Source organism: Oncorhynchus nerka, linkage group LG18 (genome assembly GCF_034236695.1).
Source record: "Oncorhynchus nerka isolate Pitt River linkage group LG18, Oner_Uvic_2.0, whole genome shotgun sequence".
In the NCBI taxonomy this organism is placed as follows: domain Eukaryota; kingdom Metazoa; phylum Chordata; class Actinopteri; order Salmoniformes; family Salmonidae; genus Oncorhynchus; species Oncorhynchus nerka.
Window position 1 is genome coordinate 20,811,981 of NC_088413.1, and position 16,951 is coordinate 20,828,931.

General features: G+C 45.1%; 1 protein-coding gene across 2 annotated transcripts in view; it reads left to right on the top strand.

Annotated features, from left to right (window-relative positions):
* Window positions 1-16,951, top strand: part of dlc1 (DLC1 Rho GTPase activating protein) — a 178,327-nt gene that overhangs the window by 134,765 nt on the left and 26,611 nt on the right. For both annotated transcript variants that reach the window (XM_065003686.1, XM_065003687.1), the window contains one exon: window positions 16,317-16,388. In XM_065003686.1, coding sequence (XP_064859758.1) covers window positions 16,317-16,388 — 72 coding nt within the window. The remainder of the gene's footprint in view (window positions 1-16,316; window positions 16,389-16,951) is intronic.

Here is a 16,951-nt window from a genome sequence, read left to right on the forward strand (position 1 = left end):
TGTGTGTGTGTGTGTGTGTGTGTGTGTGTGTGTGTGTGTGTGTGTGTGTGTGTGTGTGTGTGTTCGTACATGTGTATGTGTGTGTGCATGCTTGTGTGGGTGTATGGACTGTGTAACTAGCAGACTGTTTGCTTTAGCATTTACACATTAGCACTGTCTAAGAATATCTCCTCTCACCGTTGGGCTGTGCCAGACCAGGGCCACACATGGTACTGCTTTGAGAGGAAAACAGTGGGATTATTTCACTCCTTTTAGATGTCAGTGGAGCACAGAAGAAACGATTTACAGTCAGCTGAACACAAACAGCAGGCGTACAACTGTCTCTAAGGTGCAGTGGAGTCGGCTCCAAATGGGTCATTTGTAACAGATTCAACAGTGAGTATAAAGCTGTAACTAAGTCTAGAACTCGGTGATAAAACATGCCATTGAAACACATAGGTTACGCCCCAAATTACACCCTATTCCCTATTTAGTGCATTACTTTTGACCAGAGCCTAAATGGCACCCCCAGGGCTGGTTAAACATAGGGTGCCGTACAGGGAATAGGGTGCCGTTTGGGACGAGGGCATATTTAGGTCAGAAGAGTCATAGGAAAGGGTGGAACTTCATTAGAACGCCATAACTCATGGAGTTCTTTAGTGACAAGTAAATCACATCCATATTTGAGTGATCTGAACTGTCCTGAGTACAGCCTAAATACAGTCATTTATGCATTAAATAGTCCACAAGGTCACTCACAAGGTGCCAAGAAACAAGCTGGTTCAGCACCTCTTGTGTCTCTGCTTATCCCAGTATATACAGGACAACACACACATGCACACACACACACACACACACACAAAGACACATACACACACAGGAAATGTACAAACATGAGTCCTGGAATGCCTCTTCAAATTCCCCGTTATATATCTTTTCTCAACAGTTCAGAGATGCTTATCTAGATGCAGGTGTGTGTGTGTGTGTGTGTGTGTGTGTGTGTGTGTGTGTGTGTGTGTGTGTGTGTGTGTGTGTGTGTGTGTGTGTGTGTGTGTGTGTGTGTGTGTGTGTGTGTGTGTGTGTGTGTGTGTGTGTGTGTGTGTGCGTGTGGTTTACAGTAATCTCTCTTGGACAGATCCATGTGTAAACGGGAAGTGAAATTCCCGAGAATTTTACCTCTGGATAACCAAGATGATGTTTACAGTAACACAACAAGGTTAGAGCAGGAGGTATCATCACACGACAACTCCCTAGAGCTCTCTCTGTCTCACACAAACTATTATTTCACCACTCTATCTCACAAACTGACTTCTGGTTAAACCTGGCTTTACAAATGACTTTTAACCAGAGGACTGCTTCTGATTAAACCAGATGACTGCTTCTGGTTAAACCTGACATTACAAATGACTATTAACCAGATGATTACTGCTGGCTAAACCTGACCTTAGAAATGTGTGTTCAGCAGCTAAGTAGTCAAACTCATCGCTCTCCCTGTGTTGTGATGAGGATAGAGAACAAAGACAGAGGCACTTCCTCACATTGTGTGTGTGTGTGTGTGTGTGTGTGTGTGTGTGTGTGTGTGTGTGTGTGTGTGTGTGTGTGTGTGTGTGTGTGTGTGTGTGTGTGTGTGTGTGTGTGTGTGTGTGTGTGTGTGTGTGTGTGTGTGTGTGTGTGTGTGTGTTCTCTTCTAATCTATGTCTCCAGAGCCAGGACCCTCGGCCCAGGGCCTGTCTATTTCTAGAGGTTCCTGTTTTCACTACAACTGTCAAATACTCCTTCTGCTCCGATCCATCAGCAACCAGTAACTATCAGAGGGGACATCTGTCAGTGACACACACACACACACACACAAAACATCCCAAAGATGGCATATGTCTGTATCTCTGAAACCCCTCAACACAAACACACAAACACAAATAAACACGCACACACAATCTGAAATATGACCTCATTTGAATCCTGTTCAGCATATCTGCATTGTGTGAATTTGGAGTAAGGTTGAAGTTGGAAGTGTAAATACACTTAGGTTGGAGTCATTAAAACTTGTTTGTCAACCCCTCCACACATTTCTTGTTAACAAACTATAGTTTTGGCAAGTCGGTTAGGACATCTACTTTGTGCATGACACAAGTCATTTGTCCAACAGTTGTTTACAGACAGATTATTTCACTTATAATTCACTGTATCACAATCCCAGTGGGTCGGACGTTTACATACACTAAGTTGAATGTGCCTTTAAACAGCTTGGAAAATTCCAGAAAATGATGTCATGGATTTAGAAGCTTCTGATAGGCTATTTGACATCATTTGAGTCAATTGGAGGTGTACCTGTGGATGTATTTCAAGGCCTACCTTCAAACTCAGTGCCTCTTTGCATGACATCATGAGAAAATCAAAAGAAATCAGCCAAGACCTCCGCAAGTAGACCTCCACAAGTCTGGTTCAACCTTTGGAGCAATTTCCAAACGCCTGAAGGTACCTCGTTCATCTGTAGAAACAATAGTATGCAAGTATAAACACCATGGGACCACGCAGCCGTCATACCGCTCAGGAAGGAGACGCGTTCTGTCTCCTAGAGATGAACGTACTTTGGTGCGACAAGTGCAAGTCAATCATAGAACAACAGCAAAGGACCTTGTGATGATGCTGGAGGAGACAGGTAAAAAGTATCTATATCCACAGTAAAATGAGTCCTATATCGACATAACCTGAAAGGCCGCTCAGCAAGGAAGAAGCCACTGCTTCAAAACCGCCATAAAAAAGCCAGACTACGGTTTGCCACTGCACATGGGGACAAAGATCATACTTTCTGGAGAAATGTCCTCTGGTCTGATGAAACAAAAATATAATTGTTTGGCCATAATGACCATTGTTATATTTGGAGGAAAAGGGGGGAGGCTTGCAAGCCGAGGAACACCATCCCAACCGTGAAGCATGGGGGTGGCAGCATCATGTTGTGGGGGTGGTTTGCTGCAGGAGGAACTGATGCATTTCACAAAATAGATGGCATCATGAGGGGAAAAAATTACGTGGATATATTGAAGCAACATCTCAAGACATCAGTCAGGAAGTTAAAGCTTGGTCGCGAATGGGTCTTCCAAATGGACAATGACCCCAAGCATACTTCCAAAGTTGTGGCAAAAAGGCTTAAGGACAACCAAGTCAAGGTATTGGAGTGGCCATCACAAAGCCCTGACCTCATTCCTAAAGAAAGTTTGTGGGCAGAACTGAAAAAGTGTGTGTGAGCAAGGAGGCCTACAAACCTGACTCAATTACACCAGCTCTGTCAGGGGGAATGGGCCAAAATTCACCCAACTTATTGTGGGAATCATTTGACCCAAGTTAATCAATTTAAAGGCAATGCTACTAAATACTATTTGAGTGTATGTAAACTTCTGACCCACTGGGAATGTGATGAAAGAAATTAAAGCTGAAATAAATCATTCTATTCTGACATTTCACCTTCGTAAAATGAAGTGGTGATCCTAATTTACCTAAAACAGGGAATATTTACTAGGATTAAATGTCAGGAATTGTGAAATACTGAGTTTAAATGTATCTGGCTAAGGTGAATGTAAACTTCTGACTTCAACTATATCTCTGTCTCTTAAAATGCAGTTAGCTGCTTTATCAGTTACTTCCTCCTTGTTGGTAGACTGATGAGGTGTGTGTGTTTGTGTGTGCGTGTGTGCGTGCAACTCAATGGAGCCAGCTTTATGGAGCCAGCTTTATGGAACCAGCTTTATGGAGCCAGGTTTATGGAACCAGGTTTATGGAGCCAGCTTTATGGAGCCAGCTTTATGGAACCAGCTTTATGGAACCAGATTTATGGAGCCAGCTTCATGGAACCAGCTTTATGGAGCCAGCTTTATGGAACCAGATTTATGGAGCCAGCTTTATGGAGCCAGCTTTATGGAGCTAGCTTTATGGAGCCAGCTTTATGGAACCAGATTTATGGAGCCAGCTTTATGGAGCCAGCTTTATGGAGCCAGCTTTATGGAGCCAGCTTTATGGAACCAGCTTTATGGAGCCAGCTTTATGGAACCAGATTTATGGAGCCAGCTTTATGGAACCAGCTTTATGGAGCCAGCTTTATGGAGCCAGGTCACCCATGATACAAGTCAGTATTCAATGTCCATCCATGTCTGAGGACGCTGGCAACAGAGAGTGATATTAGCTTCAAGTAGGTTTGTGTTTTGGCAAGGCATTGTGAGCTGGGATGGCAGATGGGCATAAGGATCTGCCTCTTGTGCCAAAGGTTTCCTATCCCAACCCTGAACCATTAACTTGACCAATCAGAGTTAAAAAACCTCTAAAAGTCTAAGCCATTAGGGATAGGGTACTAAGCTAACATATGGAATTGTTTTAAGATGGCGTTACCATTTAGCTAGATCATTTAGCTATTTGAATTTCAGGACCCCTTTAGGTATAAAAAGAAAATTACATTATTTGATCAAATAATTAATGTGGCCTTTACTACTATCGGTGTTCTCTTCCCATTAGAGGTTAGAGTTCTCTCAGTATTACCTCAGGGTGTTCTCTTCCCATTAGAGGTTAGAGTTCTCTCAGTATTACCTCAGGGTGTTCTCTTCCCATTAGAGGTTAGAGTTCTCTCAGTATTACCTCAGGGTGTTCTCTTCCCATTAGAGGTTAGAGTTCTCTCAGTATTACCTCAGGGTGTTCTCTTCCCATTAGAGGTTAGAGTTCTCTCAGTATTACCTCAGGGTGTTCTCTTCCCATTAGAGGTTAGAGTTCTCTCAGTATTACCTCAGGGTGTTCTCTTCCCAGTAGAGGTTAGAGTTCTCTCAGTATTACCTCAGGGTGTTCTCTTCCCAGTAGATGTTAGAGGGAGATCATGAGTCACTTATGACTGGCCATTTAGCAGCCCCAGCTATGGTAATCCAAACACACTTGGTTTAAACAGAGGATTTTCCTCGTCATCTCTTTCCCCCTCATTAAACTGGAACGTTACATGAACTCTCTTCCCACATAGAGTGTGATGGGGATGGAAGGCATTTGTCTCTTTCTGCTTTCTCAGGGACCCACCAACGCCATTCTGGATGTGCGTTACCACGGCAATAACACAGTGTTGTTCGGAGCCAATGACGGAGCTGATGACATGATTTAGTGGATGGGAGGGCTGAGGTGGTTGGAGAATGTTTTGAGGTCGAGAGAGGGGGGTGGTATAACGAGAGAGAGAGAGAGAGAGAGAGAGAGAGAGAGAGAGAGAGAGAGAGAGAGAGAAAATAATAATGTGGGTGGAAACTGAGCTGCACTTCCTAACCTCCTGCCAAATGTATGTCCATATTAGAGACACATTTCCCCCATATTACACAGACCCACAAAGAATTTGAAAACAAATCCAATTTTGATAAATTCCCATATCTATTGGGTGAAACACCATAGTGTGCCATCACAGCAGCAAGATGTGTGACCTGTTGGCACAAGAAAAGGGCAACCAGTGAAGAACAAACACCATTGTAAATATAACCCATATTTATGTTTATTTATTTTCCCTTTTGCACTTGAACTATTTGCACATTGTTACAACACTGTATATATTAATATGACATTTGAAATGTCTATATTGTTTTGAAACTTTTGTGAGTTTAATGTTTATTATACATTTTTATTGATTGTTCATTTCACTTGTTTATTATCTACTTCACTTGCTTTTGCAATGTTAACATAGGTTTCCCATGCCAATAAAGCCCTTGAATTGAGAGAGCGCAAGAGAGCACTACAAAACCTGACGTGTGTTGTGTATGCATGCATGTAGAAATTAGTAGGTTAATGAGCAATTCCCTCCTACAAAAGCCTATTAAAGTCTGGAAAATATATGTGAGATGTGAACGTCAACACTCCCCGACGTGGAATGGTGTAGTCGTCATAGAGCGACCCTGTCATATTTGCAATATGCCAATTGTCATGGACCTTTTAGAAACATGCCCTGCTATTTCCTGCCTATAAAATACACTATATGACAGAATCAATCCACAATAAGACAAAATGTGGTACTTCATGTTAGCATACAATATATATGTCTAAGTAGGTTTGGAGGCGCACGGATTGGATAGCCAGTTCGGTGTTACTTTTTATTATTGAATGGGGTGGTAAAAGTGTTTGTTTGATCTTTGGAAAGGCCCGTCTAGTGACTTTTGATCATAAACGTGTCGTTGCGGTTCTAACCTGTGCGTGGTGTACGTGCACTGCTCGCCCGACCCCAGGGGTGTGTTTGTAGGGGTTGGCCGAAGTAGGCTACCGTATTAGCATACCGCAACGGTTTCTTTTGAATTATTCAACGTTGCCGTCCACAATGGCGCGTCACGCAATTGTCCCAGCTCTGCCATGAATGTATTCTCTAATGATGTGCTAAAGGCCGCCTACTGAATTACAGCTTCTCTTCTGAGCGGCGGCGCAGTTGGGCTGCAGCAAGGCAGAGCGGGAGAGGTACTAAGCACTCTCGCGTTTGAAGCACAGAAAACAGTCAATACCAACGTTATAAGCAAGCAATGTAACCAAATGTACTCGATTAAAAATAAACTTAAAGTTGGAAGTAAAGTATAGGTCACCAGCACTTGCAAGAGAAAATAGGTATATACGAATGTAAAAAAGGTGTACTTTGTAATATTAACTTCGTTCACACCTGCTGAACTGCTTTCTATTTCTGCCACATTTTACGCACAACATGCATGTGAGAGAAAAAATATACAACGTCCTTACGTGTCAAATCTCACAATATTTCGAGTTTTTTTATACAGTGTTTATACCACCGCTGCGGTACGGTATGTAAGCGCTGTAGAGTGGGTCCTCTGTGCTTCGCTCGATAATCATCAGGTGGGCAGGCAGGGTAGCCTAGACCGGAGCGGAGAGGTGGAGCCACGTTTGTCCATTCCTAAAATCTTATTCACACACTAGTTCATTCACATTCGCGCTTGGGTCCCCATAGGAAGTTTCAGTAGGGAAGTCATTTCATAAGATCGAGGAGGAATTTTATTGCGTCCTGTTCAGCCAAACGACAAAATAACCATGGAATTACTGTATTATGTACTGTTCAGCGACCTTTTGGGGCTAATTGTGTCTCGAGTTTGAGTCTATAGACACTGTTTCGTGCGGAGGTTTTGGGTTGAACTACGCTGGAAAGCAGAAAATATGCGAGCTTCGCCCTAACATTGGAGTAAACCTGAGCGGACTCGCCAGCCTGGGCGCAGCGGGAGTATTTGGTTTTATCCCGAGGAAGTCTCTGTGTAGAGAAATAAACATGATTTTAACTCGTAAGTCAATTAATTTGTTTACTCCAATGTTTTACTATTCAGAATGTTTAAATAAATAGGGATTTCCATGCTTTTGCGCAGAGAAAACTTACTTAGAATAGAATGTTTTCGATTGTGATTTATCTGTTCTCACTTTTCCATGATTTGAATTAAATTTGTATTTAACCATTTTAGAAGGGATTGTTATTTTTTCTCCTTTTGCAAAGAAAAGTTGTTTGACATTGGTCTCATCGGCTCTGTAAGGAACTCCCCTGTGCTGAAATGAGTGTTGCGCTTAGCTGCAGGCTGTCAGATAAGAAGTCTCTTCCAGTCTCCACTGCTCCTACGCCGACTTCCAAGATAAACGCGCAGTTTATTCGACCATGGCCTGCGTTCTATTCGCAGGTTTAGACTAGGCAAGTGAGCCATAGTCTGTTGGCCTATATATGTCTGTTCAGGCGTTTCAATAGCCTGGTATACGCACACACAGACAACAACGTTTGATTATTCACACTGTTGAATTATACATGTATCTGTGCATACATTGTGTTGTTTGTTAAATACGTTGTCGCCTTGGTCTTACAGTGCTTCCAATTTGTTTGCCATGACTACCAAACTCAAGTTCCCTTTGCTTGTCTGCTGACATGTTTTCTAGTGGCGCTTGGGAGAAGAATGTCTTCTGTGTGGTATAAAAAGCGAGCTTGGTGGGAGCGTCTTTTATCTGATTCCTACTGGCCATACTGTATTTCGCGCGTGACTGCTTATCTGTTATACACAAGGGATAGTATGCAGCCCCCCGTGGTCAAATAGTGGCGCACACACAGACCAGCCTCTCAATCTACCCCTCAATTCATAAAAGAAAGATGATATAGTAGAAATTAGTAACAAACAGACCAAAAAGGGAAACCCCCCCCTTTATATCTCTATCTATCTGTAATTGGCATGTTGTCAAGTGGGGGTGTTGTGTTTTAAATTGAGGAATATTAAAAAGGCTTAAATCAAACTATTTCTAAGGGCAGGAAGTGTGGCAGAGTTTCTGAAGGATTCATTCATTTTATGTTGTAAAGTTGCAATCAATTCTATGAAGGAACATAGATATGTCCATGTGTCTCTCTTCAGCCCGTCCTATTTCTGTTCCGACCTTGGTGTGCTTTGTTATTGACATTCTCATCACAAACTGTTCTGGGATCTGTTTAATGGGTGGCTGTGAGTGGGTGACGGGAACACAGGGTGTTATAATATCTGACCATGGGTCAGTTCTAAAGCATATCAGATGTGTTGTATGGGTTGTCTGGGTCTTGTCACCGGATCCTGGACCAGGGCCCTGGGCAAACATAAATCTGTCACCAGAGGTAGAGAGAGACCTCAGAGACCAGGCATTGTGATGATCCATCTGGCCCAGCTGTGTGTGTGTGTGTGTGTGTGTGTGTGTGTGTGTGTGTGTGTGTGTGTGTGTGTGTGTGTGTGTGTGTGTGTGTGTGTGTGTGTGTGTGTGTGTGTGTGTGTGTGTGTGTGTGTGCGTGCGTGTGTGTGTGTGTGTGCTCGTGTGTGCGTGTGTGTGTGCATGTCTGGTGTTGGATGACCGGAAAGAATCATGGGGCACCTCCATTAGTTGTGTGTGTGTCTGAGTTGGTGTGTGTCTGAGTTGGTGTGTGTCTGAGTTGGTGTGTGTTGTGTGGTGTCCTATGGAGCCAGCCAGATGGTGGTACTCTCACTTACCTACCAGCCAGACCTTCTCCCAGATCACCAGATGTCTTCACGCAGGAATGTCAAAACTTGATATCCACAAAGATTCACCACTTCTCCTCTGACCGTAGCTTTTGCTGTAGTATAGTTGTATCAAGATGTGTTGAAAGTCGCTGTGAATCTGTAGTTCGCTGGCCAATTGAAACCTGTTTACATTCATCATGAACGTCTAACTCCGGCCAATAGCCTGTGAGTCAGAACTGAAACTTCCAGGACATGTCTAAACTGCCCTTACAGATGATTCTGTCTGTAACATTGCAGGAGGCCCATTACAGATGATTCTCTCTGTAACATTACAGGAGGCCCATTACAGATGATTCTGTCTGTAACATTACAGGAGGCCCATTACAGATGATTCTGTCTGTAACATTGCAGGAGGCCCATTACAGATGATTCTGTCTGTAACATTACAGGAGGCCCATTACAGAGGATTCTGTCTGTAACATTGCAGGAGGCCCATTCAGATGCTTTAAGGTTGTGTTGAATGCACTTCACTAGCATCAGTTGCAGTTGTTCTCTCACTGCCTGTCTCTATGGATACTAAATACGACTATATATTATATACACTGACTGTACAAAACATTTGGAACCCCACCTTTTGCTATTTTAAAAGTCTCAATTTGTCGGGGCATGGACTCCACAAGGTGTCGAAAGCATTCAACAGAGATGCTGGCCCATGTTGACTCCTAAGCGTTCCACAGTTGTGTCAATTTGGCTGGATGTCCTTTGGGTGGTGGACCATTCTTAATACTCACGGGAAAACTTTAGAGCGTGAAAAACCCAGCAGCGCTGCAGTTCTTAACACAAACCGGTGCGTCTGGCACCTACTACCAAACCCCCCGTTCAAAGGCACTTAAATATTTTGTCTTGCCCATTCACCCTCTGAATGGCACACATACACAATCCATGTCTCAATTATCTCACTGGCTTAGAAATCCTTCTTTAACCTGCCTCCTCCCCTTCATCTACACTGATTGAAGTGGATTTAATAAGTGACATCAATAAGGGATCATAGGTTTTCACCTGGTCAGTCCATGTTCATGGAAAGAGCAGGTGTTCCTGGTGTTTTGTAAACTCAGTATAGTGAGCTTTTATAGGCCGCAAAGAGGGCAGTGAATACAGTGCACGGAAGTGTCATACTTCACTTGTACCCTCCTCCATAAGCTCTACATAACCCTGTCATAACAACGTCACCACGTCTCAGTGTTTATGATGTCAATGTTGTGTCACTGTTATGTCAATGTTATGACAGTGGTATGTAGCTCGTTTGACATTGGGTGACTGCTGCTTCAGGTTAACACTGAATTGCAAAGTAATTGAACCACTACCGAGGCCTTGATTATATCACCTGTCTCGACCTGCTACTGTGCAGATCCTTGTGAAAGACCCTACCGAAGCCTTGATTATATCACCTGTCTCGACCTGCTACTGTGCAGATCCTTGTGAAAGACCCTACCGAAGCCTTGATTATATCACCTGTCTCGACCTGCTACTGTGCAGATCCTTGTGAAAGACCCTACCGAAGCCTTGCTTTGATAAGACGTCTGTAATGGATCACCTGTGGATTTGATTAAGAATCACAGTTGGCGGCCCCACTTAATCACTGATAATCACTGTTATCAGGCCACGGGCATCGACAGTAGCGTCTGCCGTCAACTCGTCCCCTTAACTGACAGTTTAAATAGCAACCCCCCAATAACAATTGAATGCAGTGTCTTGACTCGTGACACCGCCCCTTTAAATTGTTTACATTGGTGATGAAGTTGTCCTTTGAAATTCATTGGCTAGATTCTAGGTGCTAGTTGATAGCGAATTCCCCTATAAGATCCCAGCTTGCAGCTCAACCAAGCTGAACTACCTCCTGCTCTGCTGTGAAGAGGGAATATTGGCCACCGATTGTGAGAACTTCCTGCTACAGGAAAGGAGGGAATATGAGGGTGGCTAGCGGAGAGAGAGAGAGAGAGAGAGAGAGAGAGAGGGAGAACAGGGCAGGAGGGAGTTGGGAGGGGAAAGGGGAAGAAGGCATGGGGGGCTGGGTAATTTCAGTGGAGAGCTTGAACAGAGGGTCAAGCCCAGAAGAGTTTAACTTTGGCACATTTCACTGTTCCCTGCACAGAAAAACAACCTTGAAGCAGCAGCATCTGTAATCTCTGTTAGTGTTGGGTCGTTTTGGAGCAGTCTGACTGTCATGCATTCCCCCCCCCCCCCCCTCTCTCTCTCTCTTTCTCTCTCTCAATGCAATTCTCCCCCTCTCTCTCTCAATGCAATTCTCTCTCTCTCTCTCTCTCTCTTTCTCTCTCTCAATGCAATTCTCCCCCTCTCTCTCTCAATGCAATTCTCTCTCTCTCTGTCTCTCTGTCTCTCTCTCTCTCTCTCTCTCTCTCTCTCTCTCTGCCAGTCACACTGTAGGGCTCCATTTAGTGTTTGACCTCTCATTCAACATTTACACCCCTCATTGGTTTCTGTGCAACACACACACACAAATGATTTAGGCTATGGCATTATAGCCTCAAGTTCCTGAGGAGGCAGCAGTTTGTTCTTTGTCTTGTGTCAGTTCCTCTGTTGATGCATGTAGACACAGTATTCTACCCAAAACCAAAGAACACACACACACGCACATCTCCGGCAGGACGGGTGTGTTCTGTCCTCTGCCGTCCACACACACCATCCACCCTGATTCTTTGCCAGGGAACTACATCACTTCCTCTTCCTGCTTGCCTCACAGGAAGTGAATCCAGAGGCGCGACGGTGTCCGTGAGCTACCCTGCAACACGGCACGCCTCCTTTTGTTCCCGGCCAGATAACGTGTTCAACACAAACACCCGCTTCAAGTGATTGTGTCCGCCACCACCCGGCTAAATATAGGGATGAAGCTATACCAGGGATAATTAAAGGGAAAGGTTGAAAACCAACAGTCCTTCAGGGCCTGTATTCATAAAGACTCTCAGAGTAGGAGTGCTGATCTAGGATCAGGTCCCCCCCGTCGATATAATCATATTCACGAGGATCCACAACCAACAGTCCTTCAGGACCTGTATTCATAAAGACTCTCAGAGTAGGAGTGCTGATCTAGGATCAGGTCCCCCCCGTCGATATAATCATATTCACGAGGATCCAAAACCGATCCTAGATCAGCACCTACTCTGAGGTGCTTAATGAATATGTATGAGTATTGGCCCTGGGCTGATTAGAATGGAAGGTTGAAAACCAACAGTACATCTGGGCTTTAAACATTTTACATGACATTTTCACCCAGGTCTTTCTGTACATTTGCTTTATATTATTATTATTTTTCATTACAGTTGAGTCATTTAGCAGACACCCTCATCCAGAGATACTTACAGGTGCAATTAGGGTTAAGTGCCTTGCTCAAGGGCACATCGGCATCATTTTCACCTCGTCGGCTAGTGGATTCAAACCTTTCGGTTACTGTCCCAACATTCTTAACCGCTAGACTGCCTGCCGCCCTTTAGGTCTGTAATTAACAAGAGAGGTGCTGTACTGTACGTGTGAGGGACCTATGTTTAGTTAATGCTTTGGCCGCTGACTTGTTTGGTTCCGCTTCTCCTGGAACGCTGCTCCCTCTTACCCACCACAGCCCCTCTGGCCTCACTCTGCCCCAATCACACACCCTCTCCCTCCCCAGCTGGACGGGTGATATGTGATCCCCGGGCACCTGGCTGAATTTGGGCCGCGCTAAGGGCCACACAGGATGTCTGAGGGACGTCCGTCAGGCTGGAGAGAGGCACAGGCAGACGGACGGATTGAGGGATGGCTGGCTAGGGCAGAGAGGGGAACCACCCGCCAGCTCTCAAATGTCTCTGTAGAACCAACCACATGCAATGTGTGTGTCTGTCTGTCTGTCTCTGTAGCACTAACCACATGCAATGTGTGTGTCTGTCTGTCTGTCTGTCTATCTGTCTGTCTGTCTGTCTCTGTAGCACCAACCACATGCAATGTGTGTGTCTGTCTGTCTGTCTGTCTCTGTAGCACCAACCACATGCAATGTGTGTGTCTGTCTGTCTGTCTGTCTCTGTAGCACCAACCACATGCAATGTGTGTGTCTGTCTGTCTGTCTCTGTAGCACCAACCACATGCAATGTGTGTGTCTGTCTGTCTGTCTGTCTCTGTAGCACCAACCACATGCAATGTGTCTGTCTGTCTGTCTGTCTGTCTGTCTGTCTGTCTGTCTGTCTGTCTGTCTGTCTGTCTGTCTGTCTGTCTGTCTGTCTGTCTCTGTAGCACCAACCAATGTGTGTGTACATGTGTGGGTGTGTATGCATGCGTGCGTGCTTGGGAGTGTTGCCTGAGAGTGGAAGTATTCTATTCTGTCTACAGGATGGGAGGATTTTATTATCGTGATGGAAGTAGTGTATGTTTGGGAGGAAGACATTGTTTCTATTGTTGCTGGTCACAGTGATGTGTTGGACTAGGCCTAATCACTAGTTACGGTGAAGATTTTAAGGTGTGTGCATGCGTACGTGTCTGTCTGTCTGTCTCTCTGTCTCTCTGTCTCTCTGTCTCTGTGTGCGTGTCTGTCTGCCTGTCTGCCTGTCTGTCTGTCTGTCTGTCTCTGTCTCTCTGTCTGTCTCTCTGTCTCTGTGTGCGTGTCTGTCTCTGTCTCTCTGTCTCTCTGTCTGTCTGTCTCTGTGTGCGTGTGCGTGTCTGTGTCTCTCCCCACATCCAAACACTGGAAAGGAGTGTAAATGACAAAAGGAAAAGCAGGATTAGAAATAAATAAATATGTCGTAGTTTGTGTTGACGAACGGAGGTCCAGTCAGTGACACAGAACCTTGTTTATTTTTGTTTATGCCAACAGGCGTTGTTGTTTTTGGACTGCGGTTATGTCACAAAGGCCAGGTGATGTCACTGTGCAAAAGGTCAAGGGTGAGGAAAGAGGGATGGCAGAGGTTAACTGCAATGCATTGTGGGGGTGTCTTTTGCGTCTCCGAAAGCCTTCAGCACAGAATTGCTGTCCCCTACTCCTTCCCTCTCCCTATTGGAGGGCTGGTTGGGTGGAGGCTTCCCAAAATAAACCATTCAGAAGAGTTTGTGTGTGTATTGTGTGTATTATGTGAAGGCATTTTGTGACGTTTTTGTTCATTTTAGACTTCGGTGAGGGTTTGTTCAGTTGTTCAGGCGCACGCCATTGATTCTTGAGGCAAGCCGAAGTTAGTAGCCGAAGGCTACGCCCCTTCGTCGGTGATTGGTCAACAGTAGGGATTTTTCAGTGAAGTCGAGAGACGACTCGTTTTCATGCACATGTTAGATGTAAAAGTGACTACGGCGTCTCAAAATGGGCAGTACTAACACACACACTCACACACACAGGAAGCCCTAACCTTATGTTTGTCTCTGTATCCAAGAATGCTGCTGTAATTACTCTGAGGTGCCTATGTTCTTTCGAGGTTCACAACCTTCTATAAATACCAGCCCAAATTACAAGCTTCCCAGCTTCGGCCATGTTGGAATTCACTGGGGAATCTAGACTAGTCTTCTGGAACCAAACAAGAGTTGTGAAACACAGTCATTAATGAGTTATTTGGTTATATGACACTCGGGTGGCGGTGCTGCTGTCTTCCCAGGGTGGTTGTAGAGGAGTTCCTGGCCTCTGGGAGGGGGGGGGGGTGTGTGTTGGTCGTGTCACACCTTTTTACCGGCAGCCTGTCTAGTTATCTAATGTCTGCCGTCTAGGCTTCTTGTTGGTATGTAAATGCCTCGTAAGACGGAGGGGCTGTAGTGTCTCAGCCTGGTCTTAGTCAGCTGCCACGGCCTTTCTCTCTCTCTCTGTCTGACCCACTCTCTTTCTCTCTCTCTTTTTGTTTATCTCTCTCTCTCTCTCTCTCTCTCTCTGTCTCTCTCTCTCTGCTTCTCTCTCTCTCTCTCTCTCTCTCTCTCTCTCTCTCTCTGTCTGACCCACTCTCTCTCTCTCTCTCTCTCTGTCTGACCCACTCTCTTTCTCTCTCTCTCTCTTTTTGTTTATCTCTCTCTCTCTGTCTCTCTCTCTGTTTCTCTCTCTCTCTCTGTTTCTCTCTCTATCTCTGTTACTCTCTCTATCTCTGTTACTCTCTCTCTTTGTCTCACTTGAGGATCCCCCATAACTCTCCTACCACAGCGGCCCTTTCTGCTGTATAAGTTGTTTCTTTCTACTGTATCTCTTCCTATCTTTCTGTTGGTTTCTCCCTCCAGTCTAACTCTCCCCCCTTTGGAAGTAAATGGCCTGTTCCGTTCCAAAGTTAGAACACTAGATCCTGGTTGTAATCTGGGCCTAAATGAGGTGGAACCACCACCACTACTACGACTCGCATTCTAAAGATGAAACCATCCGCTTTTCTCCAACGGCTGTAATTACTACTCCATTCCTGCTCCGAGACACAAAACACATCCATTAACCTGTAAGAAAAGAAAGAAAGAAAGAAAGAAAGGAACATTATTCTACAATTGTGATGACTGATTGCATAGATCGCCGATACGACAGCAGCAGATGTTTGGGGTTTGAGGTCGCGGGCATTTTACTGAAGGTGTTTTTTTAAAGGGCCAGGGGCCACTGATTCTGTTGTGTGTGTGAGGAACACTGAGGGGTGTGGCTGCTGGAGACAACATGGTGGAGGGTGGGGCACAGTGACCATTTGGCACGTGGAATCTAAAGGGGCTTATTACAGCTAATGGGGGAGTCTGCCTCCTCCAGACACACTATGTCTCCCACCGCGACATCCATCGACGGCACTTAGCGGCTCCCTAGTAAATGTAACACCACACCTCCAAAAACACTGAAGGGTTACAAGACAGGTCTTCTCAAGGAAACGTTGGTCGGGAAACGTGACGCGGAATAAACGTTTCAGCGCGACACTTACTGGGGGCTTGGGACGCAGTGGTAACACACACACACACACACACACACTGCGCGTCAGCGGCTGACGTGGCTGGTGTGAACTGTGGCTTTGGGGTCTTGGCGAGCATGTGAGAGGGTAGTGACCGGGACTAAGAGGGTCAAGAGGTCTGTGTCACACTGAACTGTGTGGATAGACTTCAGGTCCCATTTTGACCACTGAAAAAACACTTACAGCCAATCACGCGTCTACTCCAGGTGGTGTTATATATCAGCGGATACATTTTGAGCCGCTGTTAGGAGCTAGTAACACAAGCATCTCTCTGCACCCGCGGTAACATCTGCTAAACTGTGTACGCAACCAATAAACTTTGATTTCATCTCTATGATTTGATTTGATTTATAGGACTGAAGTGATGGTTTTGAGTGTGTTTCTGTAATACGTGATTTTGACCCAATAAAGGGGATTTTAAATCTCAAAGCTCGTCTTTCTGTTCCCTCCCTTGCAGAGATGGAGGCCAAAGAGGCGTGCACCTGGCTCCGGGCTGCCGGTTTCCCACAGTACGCCCAGCTGTACGAAGGTAAGGACCCCTAAGAACCCCTGCGACAGCCGTCCACAGCTGTGCCTGATCTGTCCCTGGCACAAGGGGGTGACAAGCGAATGACCGAGGCGAATGGGAAAAGCTAACATCATCGCTGGCCCGAGCTTTATGATTTGTTGCCAATGTCCCCTTTCCCACAGACCGTGTGAAAATGTCACAGTAACAGTGAAATCCTGGTGTTGGTAGATTTTCTTGGTCACGTGTCCTTTAGGAGAGCTGTTTTCTCACCAAACATCAGGGCAAATTAACGTTACACAGTTCCTATCTTGCTATCTGATGAAGTCATGGTTGATTTTAGAGAAGGAGAGAGAGAGAACCCACCCTTCATTTTCTTCCAGTCTGTCGACTCTTCCGTTTACAGGCTAACTCAATGTGACAGACTGGCATGACCTAAAATGTTGAACCTCTAATGTTAAATTGAGCTAATTTACTCGCTATGCTAATTTGAATGGACAAACACAAGACAGGCTGTTCTGTTGACGTCCTCTCCAAAGTTGGTATTTTTATTGAACTGCAGCTGAAGTCCAGAACATTCTATAGAC